This window comes from Branchiostoma belcheri, unplaced genomic scaffold (genome assembly GCF_001625305.1).
Source record: "Branchiostoma belcheri isolate BF01 breed outbred unplaced genomic scaffold, Haploidv18h27 scaffold15, whole genome shotgun sequence".
Taxonomy (NCBI): Eukaryota; Metazoa; Chordata; class Leptocardii; order Amphioxiformes; family Branchiostomatidae; genus Branchiostoma; species Branchiostoma belcheri.
In genome coordinates this window covers 426,906-446,233 of record NW_017802935.1, presented here as the reverse complement: position 1 = coordinate 446,233, position 19,328 = coordinate 426,906, and the positions used below count along the sequence as shown (strand labels likewise).

At 42.1% G+C, this 19,328-nt stretch overlaps 2 protein-coding genes across 2 annotated transcripts in view; both read right to left on the bottom strand.

The window, feature by feature from the left end:
- Positions 1-18,965, bottom strand: part of LOC109465354 — a 33,009-nt gene extending 14,044 nt beyond the window's left edge. The window contains exons 1-5 of the mRNA XM_019762566.1: positions 18,712-18,965; positions 17,829-17,891; positions 17,247-17,309; positions 16,840-16,902; positions 2,222-2,284 (exon numbers count right to left, since the gene is read on the bottom strand). Coding sequence (XP_019618125.1) covers positions 2,222-2,284; positions 16,840-16,902; positions 17,247-17,309; positions 17,829-17,891; positions 18,712-18,773 — 314 coding nt within the window. The 5' untranslated portion in view covers positions 18,774-18,965. The remainder of the gene's footprint in view (positions 1-2,221; positions 2,285-16,839; positions 16,903-17,246; positions 17,310-17,828; positions 17,892-18,711) is intronic.
- Positions 10,307-12,728, bottom strand: LOC109465358 (tetratricopeptide repeat protein 28-like). Its single transcript, XM_019762570.1, has 2 exons — positions 11,543-12,728; positions 10,307-11,278 (listed from the first exon to the last, which is right to left on the bottom strand). The coding sequence occupies exons 1-2, from the start codon at positions 12,695-12,697 to the stop codon at positions 10,688-10,690; spliced, it is 1,746 nt and encodes a 581-aa protein (XP_019618129.1). The 5' UTR covers positions 12,698-12,728; the 3' UTR covers positions 10,307-10,687.
- Positions 18,966-19,328: the final 363 nt, after the last annotated feature.

Below are 19,328 nucleotides of genomic sequence, written 5' to 3'. Positions count from 1 at the left end.
CATATTTTCAACCTGACCACGATTGCTCATGTAAGTCCGCAGCCTCAGTTCTGCTGCGATACTGACCATGACCATTAAGTGGTGTGCATTCCCACTACTGATAACTCCACTGTTTTTCATCTCTTGAATAGTCTCCCAGATAGTGGTTGGCTGTATGTTATGACGTAGCGCACAAAAGGACACTGCAAGGCTCGAAAATCGATACAAATCTTTCTTTACATTCATTAGACTTGAAGTGAGAGACTGATGTTCAAAGGTCGATACATTATCAACCAGTACAGTAATTGCCATTATCAGCGGAACTCTCCTATCATTTTCTAGAAGTTGCTGAGTCCACAAATACCTATACTCGCTGACCAAGTCCTGTTCTCCTGTGATAAAAGTCACATTCCCCAATATACTGGCGAGATGGTAGCCTTTCTTTAAATGGAACGTAAGGTCGTCTTTCAGAATGTTGGTCATGTTTCTTGGTGTGCAGATGAGTTCGCTTGTTCCTGTGCTGTTTCTACCCCTGCCCAGTGGAGTCTTACATGCATGCGGCATGGCCCCATCGAACGCAAAACCGCGCGGTGTTACTGAGTCATAAAACCAGTTGTCCAGGGGGTCGTCTGAGTAGAAATCATTCAGAGACTTAATCCCCATGGCCGGGAGAATGGTTTCTCCCAGATTGATCACTTTAAGATGCAGATAATGAGTGAGGTTGCGGAAATAGCTGACATTATGCACGGTTTCCTCCTCTACCAAAATGGCGAACTCCACATCAGAGTATGGTGTTACCAATCCCGTGGCTTGTGAACCCATGCCTATCATTGCGTACTTACAGGGAGAAGGGCCCATCACATTAATACATTCATCTACAAGACCAGCTATGAACATGTTACGCTGACCAACAAGTGCCTGAAACAAAGCTTTGATTGCTTCCACTCTCTTCATTTCCACTTCTTTTATCTCTGGGTCCTCGTCATCAAGGCTATATGGATCTATCTCTGAGTCTTTGTCAATTCTTTTAATTTCTGTTTCTACGTAGTCCCTATCAGCCTTTAACATAGACTTGTGCTTCTCTGTATCATCATTGTCTACCTTCTGTTCAATCTTCAGGACTTCCCTCACAAATACTTGAGTTATTTCCTGTATAGTTTCCTCCGCACCTTCTCTCCTAGCTCTTACCAGTGCTGCGTTACAGAGTGCTGCAGCCTTGGTGAAGTCGCCCCCCTCCTTTGACTGGACTCCCCTCTTCAGATAGACGTCACTTAACCTGTACAGGGGCTCTGCCTCTTTCTTGTCTTGGCCTGCAAAAATTGAAAGATGGTAATCTGACATTAGTTTCTTTTGATTCAAATCTAAAAGTGCTACACTATTACGTTACCTGCAATTAGCCCTCGTGCATGTACAATGTATTTGCCTGTGTGTGGAAGGTGTTCAGCACCAAGGACAGGTTTTCCTGTGTGTGGAAGGTGTATTAACACTTTCGTACTTCTTCTTCGTGTCGTTGTGGCATTGTTGCTAAATAAGGAATACTAATAGACCAGACACTACACACTTAAGCTATTATCTAGGCACACAAAGACTTTATTAATAAATATTAAATAAAAAAATTAATTAATTAATTCATTCATTATAATCAATCATTGTTTTTTTGTCGTATTACAACTTTTCTTTGAGTCACCTTGATGACGAATAATGCTATGTAGAGAGACAACAGGATTGTAGTAAAATTTCATTTGAATTTTAACGAATAATTAAAGAGACTCTTTCTACATAACCTTTCTAAGTCTTCTGTTCAGCCGACGTTTCGGTAACTATTACCTTCCTCAGGCCAACGGTCCCTGAAACGGACGGCTGAATAAAACACCTGGTTGTGTAGAAAGAGTATCTTTACTCAGTGACGTACCAACCTGATGAAACTATTAACGGGAAAACATTGATGTGACACTTTGAACATATTTCATACCCAACGACACTTACCTTTGCCATGAACAGACCTGAGCGCAGATGCAAAGCTTTGTTCTGCCTTGTCCAGGTCTCCAGTCTGCAGGGCTCTGAAACCGTTTTGTAGATGTTCTTCGTATATACTGTGACAAATATGGTTGCCATATGATATGATTAAACAACATATAAACAACCTGTATTTTGCATGTTTTTTGCTATTGAGCAGAGCCATAAATGAACAACAAAAATTATTACAAAATTTACTCATGCAAATCATATCTAAGTGACAAACCTGTCATCGCCGTCCTGTGTTGTCACGCTGCTGTTTGTGACTTCACTCTGCCTTGTAGACATTCTGTAAAGAAACAGCTAATTGTCATAATCGCATATCCTTAACGGTTTGTAATGAAGGGTGAATGATGACCCGCCCTGAGGTGTATAGGTCATCTTGTGAAAATTTGCATATTATGTACATGAACTCGCAATTCAGCTCATAAGCTGCGATGAGTTTGTATCGCATAATAAACCATTCTAATGGTGCCATAAGCTGGGATCACATCAGGGCTTTCCATGGCCAGATCTAGAGCTCCCTTAACTGCCTCCACCCTGTTCAAAACTGCTTACAAAATTATGTTGGGAGCTGTAAAGTCTGCCAACTGAATTACACACACCTTTACATTTACTTAAAAGCACAATTTTTAATTACACTAAAAATACATTGTACTCATAACTACGAACAGTATTTAACAACAATTGAAATCTTAAAAAGTCCTCTGTGCTGCACAATCCTACTGTATTCGAATCATTCAGCATTATAGGAAAGTAGAGAACTGGTGAATTATACATATTGTCAAATACGAGTAAGTGACAAACCTGTAATCGCCGTCCTGTGATGTCACGCTGGTGCTAGTGACTTCACTGTCTTGTACCCATTCTGTAAAGAATCAGATACATGTCATAATCGCATATTCAATGAAGGGTTAATGACCCACCCCGAGGTGTATTCGGGTACTCACCGCCACCCTGCTTTCGGTGGCGGACAGGGAGTGACGCCCCAGCCCATAGAGGAGCTGCTGACCACAGCTTACAAACACAAAACTTGTACGACCACCCCATCCAATACCCCCACCCCCACCGTGCTGGAGCCCTCAACCAATTGAGGTTTGCACGTACTGGGATGAAGAGGTCTATGGTGTCATAAGCGTGGTTATTTCTTGATATAACTACAGAGTGAGCCGCCAAGCGAGCCCAGCGTCAGTGGATTTACCAGTGAGTCAGGCAGGGGATTCCCCTACCTGAGTACCTGGCAACACGTGATACATTCCAAATGTGTGTTATTGCCAAACATATGCTTTGGAATACAACAGGCTTTCCATTTCGTTGCATTCCAAATCATGGCATGGCATTAATTGGACTCTGGACTGTTCTCATGAACGTTTTAACCAGTCGAGTCGTGTTGTCATGTTTAGATACCGTAGAAGTACTAGAGCTGTCTTCTTAGATTGACCAATACAATGTCGGGGTATAGTCCTTTTTCTGGCGTACGATTGCGGCACGTAGTCAACATATATGTATAACGTAATGTATAACACCATTTTCAGTCTTCTTAGCCCGGTGTTGTTCTCAATACAGCTAAGGATGAAGTATAATAGCCTTATTGCAGGGCAATTGGTAGAACTGTTATTCGTCTTTTCAACGGGCGTCTTAGATTGACCAGTAAAATGTAGGGGTATAGTACTTTTTCTGGAGTACATTGCTGTACGTAGTTAATATATGATATCGTTACACACCTTTTTTTCAATCTTCTAATAGCCCGTTGTTGTTCTCAATACAGCTAAGGATGAAGGATAATACAGCCTTATTGCAGGGCAATCTGTTGATCTGTTCTTTGTGTTTTCAACGGGCGCCTAAGATTGACCAGTAACAATGTCGGGGTATCGTACTTTTTCTGGCGTACATTGCGGCACGTTAGTCAACATACATGTATAAACGTTAACGTTACACACCTTTTTCAGTCTTCTTGTTCTCAATACAGCTAAGGACGAAGGATGATAGCCTTATTGCAGGGCAATCTGTACATCTGTTCTTCGTGTTTTCAACGGGTTTCTTAGATTGGCCAGTAATAATGTCGGGGTGTCGTACTTTTTCTGGCGTACATTGCGGCGCACGTTATTAGTCAACATACATGTATAACGTTATGTATAACACCTTTTTCAGTCTTCTTAGACCGGTGTTGTTCTCATTACTTCTAAGGACGAAGTATAATAACCTTATTGCAGGGCAATCTATAGATCTGTTCTTCGTGTTTTCAACCGCTTCTTAGATTGACCAGTAATAATGTCGGGGTTTCGTACTTTTTCTGGCATGCATTGCGGTACGTTAGTCAACATACATGTATAACGTAAACGTTACACACCTTTTTCAGTCTTCTTAGCCCAGTGTTGTTGTCATAGCAGCTAAGGATGAAGAATAATAGCCTTATTGCAGGACAAAAAGTACTCTTGATCCTCGGGTTGCAGGTAAAAGTAGTGGTTCCTACCAGCGACTGGCACCGCCACGAAAGCGGAAGTGTGTCCAGGTATGACCTCACCTGTTCAGCGGGAGTTTCCGGAATGTTCCATTGACAAACGATGGGGGGTAGGCTAGGGTTAGCTGCCTTTTGTGCAACTCATGGTTGGCCGTATTATTACATACGTTCCAAAAATAACATTTTGATTGTCCCGAAGTGAGGACGAATTGTCCCAGCCTGTTTTTGGAAGTATTGTATGACTTCAAATTGAAGACTTCAACTTGAAGTCAACTTCATTTTGCTTATGTTCACTCCCAGGCGCACTATAATTGCAGAGTAGACAGATCATTCGGGGGGACTTTTCTGGATCCAAAAGCCGGGACGTGTGCCTGATAAACGAAAGAAGGGCTGCCATTCTGATGTTGATTATTTTTCTATTGTCCCCAAAATATCCCAAAGTGTCTTTTTCGTCACCCCAGCCTAAATTTTATTGGTCAGTGGCCACTGGACCACCTTTAATTTCGAGCCATCCCCAGCCCTGATATACGTACATGCAAGGAGGTTTAAAAAGGAGGTTTTAAAACTCCTTGGTACATGCGACAGAAAGAGCTAACATTTCTCTCGATGTTTCTCCCCTCACAGGATCGCGGACTCCGGAGCCTTCCGGATCATCAACGGCACCTGCGCGCACACGGACGACCAGAACACGCTCGCCCGGCCCAGGAAGTGTCCTATCGTCAAGGACATCAACATACCGTGTTCCTACAACACGGGGACATCTGTACAGCTCTCACTAACTGTCATGATCATGCTGATTCACACTTTCATTGTCGATAGTTGAGAAGATACTAAAAAGTTATTGAGACTTTAGCAGACAAGAATAGTACAATTATTACCCTGCTCATACAACACTGGGACATCCAAACATCCCTAACTGCCATGGTCATGCTTACTGTCACGATCAAGCTGATTCACACTTCCATTGTTGATACTTGACTTGAGAAGACAAAAAGGAACACGGGGACAACTGTACAGCTCTCACTAACTATCATGATCATGCTGATTCACATACACACTTTCATTGTCGATAGTTGAGAAGATAATTGAGACTTGAGAAGACAAAAGAAAACGTAGTATTACCTTGTTCCTAGAACACTGGGATTCACATTTTCATTGTTGATACTTGACTTGAGAAGACCAAAAGGAAAACAAACCCTGTTACTACAACACGGGGACAACTGTACAGCTATCACTGACGCTGATAATGCTTTCAGCTTTCGCTTGGATTCACACTTTAATCGTTGATACTTGACTTGAGACAAAAGAGATAACAAGGCAACCCAAACATACCCTGTTCCTGCAACACAGGCACATCCGCTCATCTCTGACTCCAGACCTGATGATGATCATGTTATTAGTTTTCACTTCCATTGTTGAAGACATAAGAAAGACAATTGACGATATGATGGTGATGATGATGAATATGACAAAAACTATGTCTATGAGAAACTATGTGCATGAACAGACATGCCATAGCGTTTCACTAGATACATATTTGTGACTATCGGGCCAATGTGAAGCTCAAATTCTAGAAAAGATTAACCAAATGTATCTTGAGTTACATATTACAGGGCCCGAAAACGATCTTGCCTCTAGCCTCTGCCAGGCTAGCCTTTACCAGGCTTGAGGGTGCGGCTGGAAATAGTAGAAATTGGCCAAATAGAGAGATATAACACGCCGAGGGAGTTTAGCCATCCAGTTTACAGTTTGCCGGCCCACAAGCCTGTGGAATATCGCTATCTTCTTTGAAGTCCTCTAATCGCTACTAATAGGTGCCAAGTAGCTAAATTATTGTGGGCCGGCAAACTGTAAACTGGATGGCTAAACTCCCTCGGCCTGCTATTTCCAGCCGCGCCCTCAAGCCTGGTAGAGGCTACTACCAGGCTTCGGGAATTCGAAGCGGCTGGAAAGAGTAGAAATCATCGGACAGAAAGACAGATAAGATAACATACCAGGGGAGTTGGTCCGCCAGAGAGAACAGTTTGAGCGGCAAACTGTTTTCTCTGGCGGACCAACTCCCCTAGTATGATACCTGTCTTTCTGCCCGATTTCTACATGTAGTCTATCTAACCGCTTCCTGGAGCCTGGTAGAGGCTACTTACCAGGTTCCTGACTGAGTTTAACCTATATACCCAGGACCAACTGACTGACAATACTGACATGACTGATGATACGAGGGGTGTTCAAAAAGTTCTCGGCCTCACCTAGAAAATAAAGGTCAAACTCCTATTCTTTGGTATAGCTGTATACTATGACGTCTTACATCACTGCACACAAAAATTCAAATTTTTGTATTCATTAATGGGCACGTGACGCCCCGTGAAAATGGGGTGGGTGAGGGCAAATCACAAAATGGCCGCAAAAGAAGCGTGTGCTGTGATCAAGTGTATCGATAAAAAAGAAAGTCTCCTAAGGACATCCATGAAGACATGGTCAAGACACTTGGTGATGACTCCCCTTCTTATTCAAATATAAAGAACGGGGTTACTAGGTACAATCGCGGCAAGGAGAGCACAAAAGATGAACATAGGTCAGGATGCCACAAATCAGCACCACGGACAATCCAGTTGAGGCCATCCATCACATGGTAGTGAATGGCAGATGTGAGACTGTCCAACATGTAGCAGGTTCTTTGGCCTGTGTTATGACTCAGTTCACAATATTTTGTCGAACATCTTGGGGATGAACAAACTGTCTGCATGGTGGGTGCCTCGAATGTTTTTTGAACATCAGAACTTAAACAGGCTTGACATTTCAAGGAACGAATTCAGTCCAATTCATGCAGTTTCCTCAAAACATTTGTCACTCAAGATGAGCTGGGTTCACCACTTTCACCCCGAATCAAAACAACAGAGCAAACAATGGATGAAGAATTTTTCCCGCCCCCCAAAGAAGTTTTATCGAGTTTCATCCGTTGACAGGGTTTTTGCCTCTGTTTTCTGGGACAGTAAGGAAGTAATCATGATTGACTACATGCGAGGGGGTTAAAGCATCAATGGGGAGTACTATTCAACAGAATTACGACAGTTGAGAACAACGATCAAAGAGAAAAGGAGAGGAAAGTACCGAGCTGGCGTGATGAAAATGCACCTGTCCTCACAGCACAGGGGTCAGCGACAGCAGCAAACGAATTTGGGTTTGCAGTCTAACCCCACTCCTCCAATTCACCTGACCTAGCACCCGTGGACTTCTACCTGTTTCCTAAACTCAAGTTCCACTTACGTGGTCAACGTTTTGATGGTAATGATGACGTCATCTATGCGATATAGGCCTATCTGGGGGGTCCAGATGCAACCTTCTTCCACAAGGGGAAAATACAGCGAGAACATCACTGGACCAAGTGCATTGCAGTTAGAGAGAACTATATTATAAAATAGTTTAAGAAAAATTTTACTGCCCTGACGTTTTCTAGGTGAGGCCGAGAACTTTTTGAACACCCCTCGTATACTGCTACACAGAGGACTTACTGTTGGATTCTATGAGCAATAACTTTTAGATGATATAGTTTTACTGGAATAATATCATGTGCAATAACAAATTGTGATGTGCATCCTATTTTATATGAGAATCATGGTGATGGGTAGTTAACACTAACATCACGCTATTGCCATATTATAAATGCCAGCAACTATAAGTATTTCGGAGTAAATAGAAACCTCAGACTCTAAATGTATACTTTTTCACTCTATACTGCCAGGCTATCTTACTATATACTAGTCTCCACCAGACGTCTTTTGCAGGCTGAATAAATCGTAGAAATCGGCCTAAAAAGGGTATCGGCGAGAGAAGGTAGCCGGCCATCGACGACCCAATGGGCCCTTTTTAGGCCGATTTCTACGATTTATTCAGCCCGCAAAAGAAGTCTGGTGGAGACTATCTCACTACATGTAGTTTACAAATTTGATCAACAGGAATTTATTATATGCATGTATAGAGATTTATGTTTCATACTTTGTTATAATTGACCTGACTATACAGATATTCTGTTTTGATCAGATCTGCAGACTTTTGCCTGCTTTTATTAGTCAATTTGGTAGACAATTATGTTTATACATGTATATAGTATGTAAGCTTCAGACAATTATGTTCAAACATGTATATATTATGTAAGCTTCATACATGTTCATAATGTAAACTTCCTAGATGTATGTCAAACAAGCAAGAAAAAGAGGGTTATTTCCTGCCATATAATAAACCGTTTGTAAAATACAAATTACCTCAAAAACACAACTTTCTTGAGTGTTCACTTGCCTTTATTATGATGTTAACAGATAAAGAACAGTAAATTACAGTCAGAACTATTGCTATTGCAGGTACTCAGCAAAATACTATCTGATCAGAAGAACGAATGAATAATGTTGGGGTTAGGGAGATGCAATGTTGCACAAAAACTTAAACCGTTGTTCATACACTACTACACACTAAATGCCTTGACTAGAATCGACTTCCGTCACTGCTTGAAATGGTGGGCAATTTTTCAACCAATACACCTAGTACATGTATATTTTGTGAAACGTAATGTGGGCAATGTTAACCTACAACTTGGAGACTTCCATCTAAGATCTAGCCTGCTTCCAACACTATGGAAATAGAAGGTCTAACAATAGTTGGTCCATGTTAGTAATCTCCAAGCAGATCCCTTTCGGTGGCAAAAAGACAGTATCAAATTGGCCAGGCAGTATCCATTAGCCAGAGAAGGTCGGCAGCCCCAACGGTGGGGGTAGCGAAAAAAAAAAGACGGCCATATATAAAAGGTAACGGTCATTCCCGCACAACCTCTACTTGGAGAGTACGTGTTAGCACAAATGCATAAATCAACAGTACTAAAGATGTTCCCCAATTCTCCTGACTTAGAGGTGTTGGCCATCAAGCTTCAAGGGGCCCGACTAGAATGGGTTAGCCTGGGTACCATCCGGATTTCCACTCCACGACATAACTTTTTCCAGCGTTGCGGAGCAAAAATCCGGATGGTAGCCAGGCTAAGGGCCCGACCAATGGAGGGGCTACTAGAAGCATGTGGAAGTCAGGCCAACTTCATTCATATTGACTGCTTTTATTTAGTATACAGCAATGCAATTTTGGTCGTCTTGCTTTTGTAATGGGATGTTTGAAGTGGCTCAATTTTTAAGTTTTGAGGTAAAAGTTAATACATCATATTAAAAAAAAAGAGAGGAACATGAAGCAATATAACTAGTATGTAGAATGTGCAATAACAATATTAATGCGATGCAAGCTTAACAACTGTGCACCTAACACTTACATTGTACCTAACCATTATTAACTGTGCACCTAACCATTAACAAGGCCTTCAGTTGTTACAATAATTATTATAGGACATATTTACAAAATACCACAAAATTAGTATATTTACCTCTCAGTGGCCCCTTTACCTACAATATCATACATTAAAATATGAAATACTGTAAAATGTCATGAAATATCATACATTATATACAAAAAATGGCAATGATTAAAAGCTAGCAATAATACTAATGAGGTCGTAAAGCCGTGCAGGAGGCGCAAACACATGACATGGACAATGAGCAAGGAAGGTCAAAGTTGTAGTGAGCATTAAATCTACTGAGTGTTGCTCCTACAAGAGATCGCTGAAAAAGGTTTGTTTGTTTGTTTGTTTGTTTGTTTGTTTGTTTGTTTAGGATCTCCATTAGTGTGAATTTCACAATATTCTTCCTAGGCTTTGGGTTGTAGGTTATTTTTTGCGCATTTTTAAGCTTTTCTATCTTTTTTTGCACTAGAATTTTATCGCTCCCTCCCCCCCCAAAAAAAAAGTGCAAAAAGAAACCCCGATTAAAAAAAAAGAAACACGCCAAAATAACCCAAAACCCCAAACCTCTACTTGGAGAGCAACACATCACTTCATAACTGTTCGTTAGACCTAAGCTACCCATGTCGCATGCGTTGTATTCCTGTCATAGAATCGACTCATCGGCAGGGTAATAAGATGTTGCTAATAAAGTTAAAATTTTAACTAAATGAGTCGATCTCTTCGTAAGTTACAGATTACATTTAACTGATTTGTACTATTAGTGCCCAACAGTCCAATATGATTGCGCTGTAATCTTACTCCCTTTATCTGCTCTCTTTACAAAATGTTGCTAAGTAAAAGTACATCAACTTTGGTAGAGGAGTTCATACACAGCTACTAAGAATGGGACATGTTTGTACTGATTACTCAGCTGAGGTTCCGATCATCTGTTCAATCTGTTTCTTCTTATGTAAATATTCGATGGCCTTTTTGTAATCGCCAAGGTCTCTCCAGGCAACGCACAACTTGCTGAGTGAGCAGACAATATCTGGATGGGCACTGTCCTCACCATAGATACTCCGCCTCATCTGTAGTGCCTGTTCGTAATAGCTGACCGCCTTCCTGTAATCCCCAAGCTTCCTCCAGTCGGTACCCAGGTTGTTGAGTGAGGCGGCAATATCAGAGTGTTCAGTGCCCTCGCCATAGACACCCCGCTTCATCTGCAGAGACTGTTCGTGATAGCTAACCGCCTTCCTGTAATCCCCAAGGTGATTCCAGACGATACCCAAATTGTAAAGTGAATCGGCAATATCAGAATGCTCAGTGCCCTCGCCATAGATACTCCGCCTCATCTGTAGTGACTGTTCGTGATAGCTGACCGCCTTCCTGTAATCTCCAAGGTTGCTCCAGGCGTTACCCAAGTTGTTAAGTGAGTCGGCAATATCAGAATGTTCAGTGCCCTCGCCATAGATACTCCGCCTCATCTGTAGTGACTGTTCGTGATAGCTGACCGCCTTCCTGTAATCCCCAAAGTCGTCCCAGGCGTTACCCAAGTTGTTAAGTGAGTCGGCAATATCAGAATGTTCAGTACCCTCGCCATAGATACTCCATCTCATCTGTAATGACTGTTCGTGATAGCTGACCGCCTTCCTGTAATCCCCAAAGTCGCCCCAGGCGTTACCCAAGTTGTTCAGTGAGTCGGCAATATCAGAATGTTCAGTACCCTCGCCATAGATACTCCGCCTCATCTGTAGCGACTGTTCGTAATAGCTGACCGCCTTCCTGTAATCCCCAAGGTTGCTCCAGGCGTTACCGAAGTTGTTAAGTGAGTGTGCAATATCAGAATGTTCAGTGCCTTCGCCATAGATATTCCGCCTCATCTGTAGTGACTGTTCATGATAGCTGACCGCCTTCCTGTAATCTCCAAGGTCGTCCCAGGCGCTACCCAGGTTGTTAAGTGAGTGTGCAATATCAGAATGTTCAGTGCCTTCACCATAGATACTTCGCTTCATCTGTAGTGACTGTTCGTGATAGCTGACCGCCTTCCTGTAATCCCCAAGGTCTCTCCAGGCGTTACCCAAGTTGTTAAGTGAGTCGGCAATATCAGAATGTCCAGTGCCATCGCCATGGATACTCCGCCTCATCTGTAGTGACTGTTCGTAATAGCTGACCGCCTTCCTGTAATCCCCAAGGTTGCTCCAGGCGTTACCCAAGTCGTTTAGTGATGCGGCAATATCAGAATGCTCAGTCCCCTCACCATAGATACTCCGCCTCATCTGTAGTGACTGTTCGTGATAGCTGATCGACTTGCTGTAATCCCCAAGCTTGCTCCAGGCGGTACCCAAGTTGTTAAGTGAGTCGGCAATATCAGAATGTTCAGTACCCTCGCCATATATACTCCGCCTCATTTCTAGTGACTGTTCGTAATAGTTGACCGCCTTCCTGTAATCCCTAAGGTCACTCCAGGCGTTACCCAAGTTGTTAAGTGAGATGGCAATACTAGAATGTTGAGTGCCATCGCCATATATACTCCGCTTAATCTGTAGTGACTGTTCGTGATAGCTAACCGCCTTTCTGTAATCCTGAAGGTTGCTCCAGGCGGTACCCAAGTTGTTAAGTGAGGCGGCAATATCAGAATGTTCAGTACCCTCGCCATAGATACTCCGCCTCATCTGTAGTGACTGTTCGTAATAGCTGACCGCCTTCCTGTAATCCCCAAGCTTGCTCGAAGCACTACCCAAGTTGTTAAGTGAGTCGGCAATATCAGAATGCTCAGTACCCTCGCCATATATACTCCGCTCCATCTGTAGTGCCTGTTCGTGATAGCTGACCGCCTTCCTGTAATCCCCAAGGTTGCTCCAGGCGGTACCCAAGTTGTTAAGTGAAGCGACAATATCAGAATGGTCAGTGCCCTCGCCATAGACACTCCGCATCACCTGCAGTGACTGTTCGTAATAGCTGACCGCGTTCCTGTAATCCCCAAGGTCGTCCCAGGCGCTACCCAAGTTGTGAAGTGAGGCGGCTATATCAGAATGTTCAGTACCCTCGCCATAGATACTCTGCCTCATCTGTAGTGACTGTTTGTAATAGCTGACCGCCTTTCTGTGATCCCCAAGCTTGCTATATGCGTTACCCAAGTTGTTAAGTGAGGCGGCAATATCAGAATGTTCTGTGCCCTCGCCATAGACACTCCGCATCATCTGTAGTGACTGTTCGTAATAGCTGACCGCCTTCTTGTAATCCCAAGCTTCCTCCAGTCGGTACCCAAGTTGTTCAGTGAGGCAGCAATATCAGAGTGTTCAGGGCCCTCGCCATAGACAGCCCGCCTCATCTGCACAGACTCTTCGTGATAGCTGACCGCCTTCCTGTAATCTTGAAGGTTGCCCCAGGCATTACCCAAGTTGTTAAGGGAGCCGGCAATACTAGAATGTTGAGTGCCATCGCCATATATACTCCGCTTAATCTGTAGTGACTGTTCGTGATAGCTAACCGCCTTTCTGTAATCCTGAAGGTTGCTCCAGGCGGTACCCAAGTTGTTAAGTGAGGCGGCAATATCAGAATGTTCTGTGCCCTCGCCATAGACACTCCGCATCATCTGTAGTGACTGTTCGTAATAGCTGACCGCCTTCTTGTAATCCCCAAGGTTGCTCCAGGCGGTACCCAAGTTATTAAGTGAGGCAGCAATATCAGAATGCTCAGTGCCCTCGCCATGGATACTCTGCCTCATCTGTAGTGCCTGTTCGTGATAGCTGACCGCCTTCCTGTAATCCCCAAGGTAACTCCAGGCCTCACCCAAGTTGTTAAGTGAGGCGGCAATATCAGAATGCTCAGAGCCCTCGCCATAGATACTCCGCCTCATCTGTAGTGACTGTTCGTAATAGCTGACCGCCTTCCTGTAATCCCCAAGGTACCTCCAGGCGGCACCCAAGTTGTTAAGTGAGGCGGCAATATCAGAATGTTTAGTGCCATCGCCATAGATACTCCGCCTCATCTGTAGTGACTGTTCGCAATAGCTGACCGCCTTCCTGTAATCCCCAAGGACAATCCAGGCGTTACCCAATGTGCTAAGTAAGTTGATGACATTCCCGTCTACAGTGTGTTTGCCATTCCTAGATAGATAATTGTCCAGTGCTTTTTCTGCATATGTCTTAAAATTTTGGAAATCGCACAGAAGTTCGAATACTTCAGCTTTCACTTCTGGCGAATCGTCATAGAAGATTGAAGACTCTTCGAAAGGCTGATGAGGGTCAGTCAGCTTGGAAATAAAGTGTTTTAGTGGTCTTTCTGTGTAATAATACCTTAATAGCTGCTTTGTATTTGAGACGTAAAACACTTTCTTCAACGCCTCCCCAATGCTTGTTTCGGTTAACATAGATGACAAGGCTGACATATTTTCAACCTGACCACGATTGTTCATGTAAGTCCGCAGCCTCAGTTCTGCTGAGATACTGACCATGACCATTAAGTGGTGTGCATTCTCATTACTGATGACTCCACTGTTTTTCATCTCCTGAATAGTCTCCCAGATAGTGGTTGGCTGTATGTCATGACGTAGCGCCCAAAAGGACACTGCAAGGCTCGAAAATCGATACAAATCTTTCTTCACATTCATCAGACTAGCAGTGAGAGTCTGATGTTTAAAGGTCGATACATTATCATCCAGTACAGTAGTGGCCATTAACAGAGGAACTCTCCTATCATTTTCTAGAAGCTGCTGAGTCCACAAATACCTATACTCGCTGACCAAGTCCTGTTCTCCTGTGATAAAAGTCACATTCCCCAATATACTGGCGAGATGGTAGCCTTTCTTTAAATGGAACGTAAGGTCCTCTGTCAGAATGTTGGTCATATTGCTTGGTGTGCGGATGAGTTCGCTTGTTCCTGTGCTGTCTCTACCCCTGCCCAACGGAGTCTTACATGCATGCGGCATGGCTCCATCGAACGCAAAACCGCGCGGTGTTACTGAGTCATAAAACCAGTTGTCCAGGGGGTCGTCTGAGTAGAAATCATTCAGAGACTTAATCCCCATGGCCGGGAGAATGGTTTCTCCCAGATTGATCACTTTGAGATGCAGATAATGAGTGAGGTTGCGGAAATAGGTGACATTATGCTCGGTTTCCTCCTCTACCAAAATGGCGAACTCCAGATCAGAGTAAGGTGTTACCAATCCCGTGGCTTGTGAACCCATGCCTATCATGGCGTACTTACAGGGAGGGGGGCCCATCACCTTAATACATTCATCTACAAGACCAGCTATGAACATATTACGATTACCAACAAGTGCCTGAAATAAAGCTTTGATTGCTTCCACTCTCTTCATTTCCACTTCTTTTATCTTTGGGTCCTCGTCATCAAGGCTGTATGGATCTATCTCTGAGTCTTTGTCAATTCTTTTAATTTCTGTTTCTACGTAGTCCCTATCAGCCTTCAACATACATTTGTGCTTCTCTGTATCATCATTTTCTACCTTCTGTTCAATCTTCAGGACTTCCTTCACAAATACTTTAGTTATTTCCTGTACAGTTTCCTCCGCATCTTCTCTCCCAGCTCTTACCAGTGCTGCATTACAGAGTGCTGCAGCCTTGGTGAAGTCTCCCCCCTCCTTTGACTGGACTCCTCTCTTAAGATAGACGTCACTTAATCTGTACAGGGGCTCTGCCTCTTTCTTGTGTTGGCCTGCAAAAAATTATCTAAAAGTTATTGACTTTAATCTGACGTTATTGTTAGTCAAATTTAAAAGTGCTATACTATTGAAACGCTTTTAATTTGTATTTTTTTTTCGTATAGTAGACGTTTTGGCATCGTTCCTGAATAAACAATGCTAATAGATCTACACAGTGCAGAAAGATCTTAGTTATTGGTGTTTCTTTTTTGTCGTATTACAGGGGCTCTGTGTTGACCTGCAAAATTTATTTGTTAAAAGTATGAAAGTTATTGATGGTAATCTGACATTAGTTTCTCTTGATTCAAATTTAAATGTGCTACGCTATATTTACACTTTCGTACTTCTTTTTTGTGTCGTTGTGGCATTGTTCCTAAATAAAGAATATTAACAGACCAGACACTACACACTTAAGCTATTATCTAGGCACACAAAGACCTCATTAATAAATATTAAATGAATAAATAGATAATTAATTAATCATAATCAATCATTGGTGTTCTTTTTTGTCGTATTACAACTTTACTTTGAAACATCATGATCTTGTAGAGAGACAACAGGATTGCAGTAAAATAGTTTTCATTTGTGGACAAAAACAATGAATAAGTAAAGAAACTCTTTCTACACAACCTTTCTAAGTCTTTTATTCAGTCGACATTTCGGTGACTGGATGTTACCTTCCTCAAGGAAACTGTCACCGAAACGCCGGCTGAATAAAACACTTGGTTGTGTAGAAAGAGTATCTTTACTCAGTGACTTACCAACCTGATGAAGCATTGAACGGAAAAACATTGATGTGACACTTTTAACATATTTCATACCCAACAACACTTACTTTTGCCATGAACAGACCTGAGTGCAGATGCAAAGCTTTGTTCTGCCTTGTCCAGGTCTCCAGTCTGCAGGGCTCTGGAACCGTTTTGTAGATGTTCTTCGTATATACTGTGTCAAATGTAATGTACATGTAAATGTTTGTCTTGTCAGCAGAGTAAGCCTTTTATAATAGCCTTCTGGCTAGTTGGTCTGCCCTGGCTGTACAAATTGTCTTTTTACTGCCAAACAAATTTAGAAAATAAAATAATGTGGCAAAAATGGTTGCCATATAATTTGATATGAACAACATAAAATTATGTGTATAAAAAGTATATTTTATGTTCTTGAGCAGAGGATCTTTTAAGCACATTCATTGATGGTTGCTACCTAATGCTCATAAATCAATGCGAACGAAAAAAAATAAACAACAAAAATAATTACAAAATGTACTCATGGGAATCATATGTGTTTTGGGGGTAAAGCCTTATAAACTACTTCAAGTACCATGAATATCAAGTGTAAACTTATCGTCGATATGTGCCAGGCATTAAACGCAAAAGGCCCTATTTTACACTTGTCTAATGCGAGTAAGTGACAAACCTGTCATCGCCGTCCTGTGTTGTCACACTGCTGTTGGAGACTTCATTCTGCCTTGTAGCCATTCTGTAAAGAAACAGCTAATTGCCATAATCACATATCCATGGATAATGACCCACCCCGAGGTGAATATGGTGCATACGGTGGGTAACATCTGGGCTGGAGCTTTCCAGAGCTCGCTTGACTACCTCAACCGAGTTCAAAACCGCTTACGTTGGGAGCTGTAAAGCATTTCACAGTCTGCCAACTGAATTACAGACTCCTTTACATGTACATAAAATCATATATTAACAAAAAAAAATCCCCCATGCTGCACAATCAGGCTGTATTCGAATCATTCAGCAGTCTATCAAAGTAGGGAACTTGTCAATTACACTAAGTCTTGTTGTTAATGCGAGTAAGTGACAAACCTGTCATCGCCGTCCTGTGTTGTCACGCTGCTGTTGGAGACTTCACTCTGGCTTGTAGCCATTCTGTAAAGAAACAGCTAATTGTCATAATCGCATATCCTTAAAAGTTTTTAATAAAGGGTGAATGATGACCCGTTCTGAGGTGTATATGTCATCCTGTGAAAATTTGTATGTGAACATGAACTCGCATTTAAGCTCATAAGCTGCGGTGAGTTTGTATCGCATAATCAACCATTCTAATGGTGTCATAAGGTGGCATCACATCATGCAGGGCTTTCCAGATCTAGAGCTCCCTTAACTGCCTCCACCGAGTTCAAAACGACTTACAAAATTATGTTAGGAGCTAGCTGTGAAGCATTTCACAGTCTGTAAACTGAATTACACACTCCTTTACATGTACTTAAAATCACAATTCTGAATTACACTAAAAATACTCAAAATTAAGAACAGTATTTAACAACAATTGAAATCTTAAAAACCCTCCGTGCTGCACAATCCGGCTGTATTCGAATCATTCAGCAGTCTAACAAAGTAGGAAACTGGTGAATTATACTTGTTGTCTGATACGAGTGAGTGACAAACCTGTCATCGCCGTCCTGTGTTGTCACTCTGCTGTCTGAGACTTCACCCTGTCTTGTAGCCATTCTGTAAAGAAACAGCTAATTGTAATAATCAAGTATCCTTAAAAGTTTTTAATAAAGGCTTAATGACCCACCCTGAGGTGAATATGGTGTCATATGGTGGGGTCACATCTAGGCTGGATCTTTCCAGAGCTCCCTTATAACTGCCTCAACCGAGTTCAAAACTGCTTACAAAATTATGTTGGGAGCCAACTGTGAAGCATTTCACAGTCTGCCAACTCAATTACACACTCATTTACATGTGCTTTAAATCACAATTCTGAATTACACTAAAAATACTCATAACCACAAACAACATTTAACAACAATTCAAATCTTAAAAAATCCTGCGTGCGCTGTATTCGAGTCGTTCGGCATCACAGTCTAGCAAAGTAGGGAACTGGTGAATTACACTTGTTACCTAAGGCCATGTTGATTTGATTATATGGATGACATCCTCTGGGAACCCTAAAACTGATGCGCGCGTGCGAATAATAAAAAAGTTTTGCAAAAAAAAAAAGTTCTTTTCATTATGAAATCTACGTGGTCATGAGGGTTGAGCAAATGGCACAGAATATGGTTTGGCGAATAATCTAGTCTTCAAGTTCATTTCTTTACAATTTCGTCTTTTTTCGTTTGATTTTGGCATTCTACGACATTGGTATAGTTTTTATTAATTTTTTTGGAACGTATGGTATATTTTTGCTCATTTTGCAACTGTTTTGTACGATTTACAGTATGGTTGAAAACTTTTTTTTTTTTTGGAAACGGCCGAAAATTCATGCGCGCGCGGATGTCATCCATATAATCAAATCAACATGGCCTAATACGAGTAAGTGACAAACCTGTCATCGCCGTTCTGTGTTGTCACGCTGCTGTTCGATGCTTTACTCTGCCTTGTACCCATTCTGTAAACATGGTAAAGAATCAGCTAATCGTCATGTACGCATATCCCTAAAAAAAGTTTTTAATCAAGGTTTAATGTCGCTCCGAGGTGAATATGGTGTCATAAGGCGCCGTCATTTCTTATAACTACTACCGATTGAGCCGCCAAGCGAGCCCAGCGTCATTGGACTTACCAGTGAGTCAGGGGATTCCCCTACCGTTACCTGGCAACACGTGATGCATTCCAAATGGTGTTATTCTAAACGTTATGCTTTGGAATACAACGTGCTTTCCAGTTAGTTGCATTCCGAATCTTGGCATAGCATTAATTGGACTCTGGACTGTTTTAATGTTTAGATACCGTTTAGATACCGTAGATCTGGCTTCCTAGATTGACCAATATAATGTCGGGGTATAGTACTTTTTCCGGCGTACATTGCGGCACGCAGCCAACATATAACGTCAGTCAATATACCTGTATAACTTATAACGTTAACGTTACATACACTTTTCAGTCTTCTTTGACCGATGTTGTTCTTAATACAGGTATTAAGGACAAAGGATAATATAGCCTAGG

Coding starts and splice junctions, on each gene's coding strand:
- LOC109465358 (XM_019762570.1), bottom strand. CDS start 12,697: ATGCGGAGTGTCTATGGCGAGGGCACTGACCATTCTGATATTGTCGCT. Junction 11,279..11,542: donor ACCTTGGGGATTACAGGAAG/GCGGTCAGCTAT, acceptor GATTACAGGAAG/GCGGTCAGCTATCACGAACA.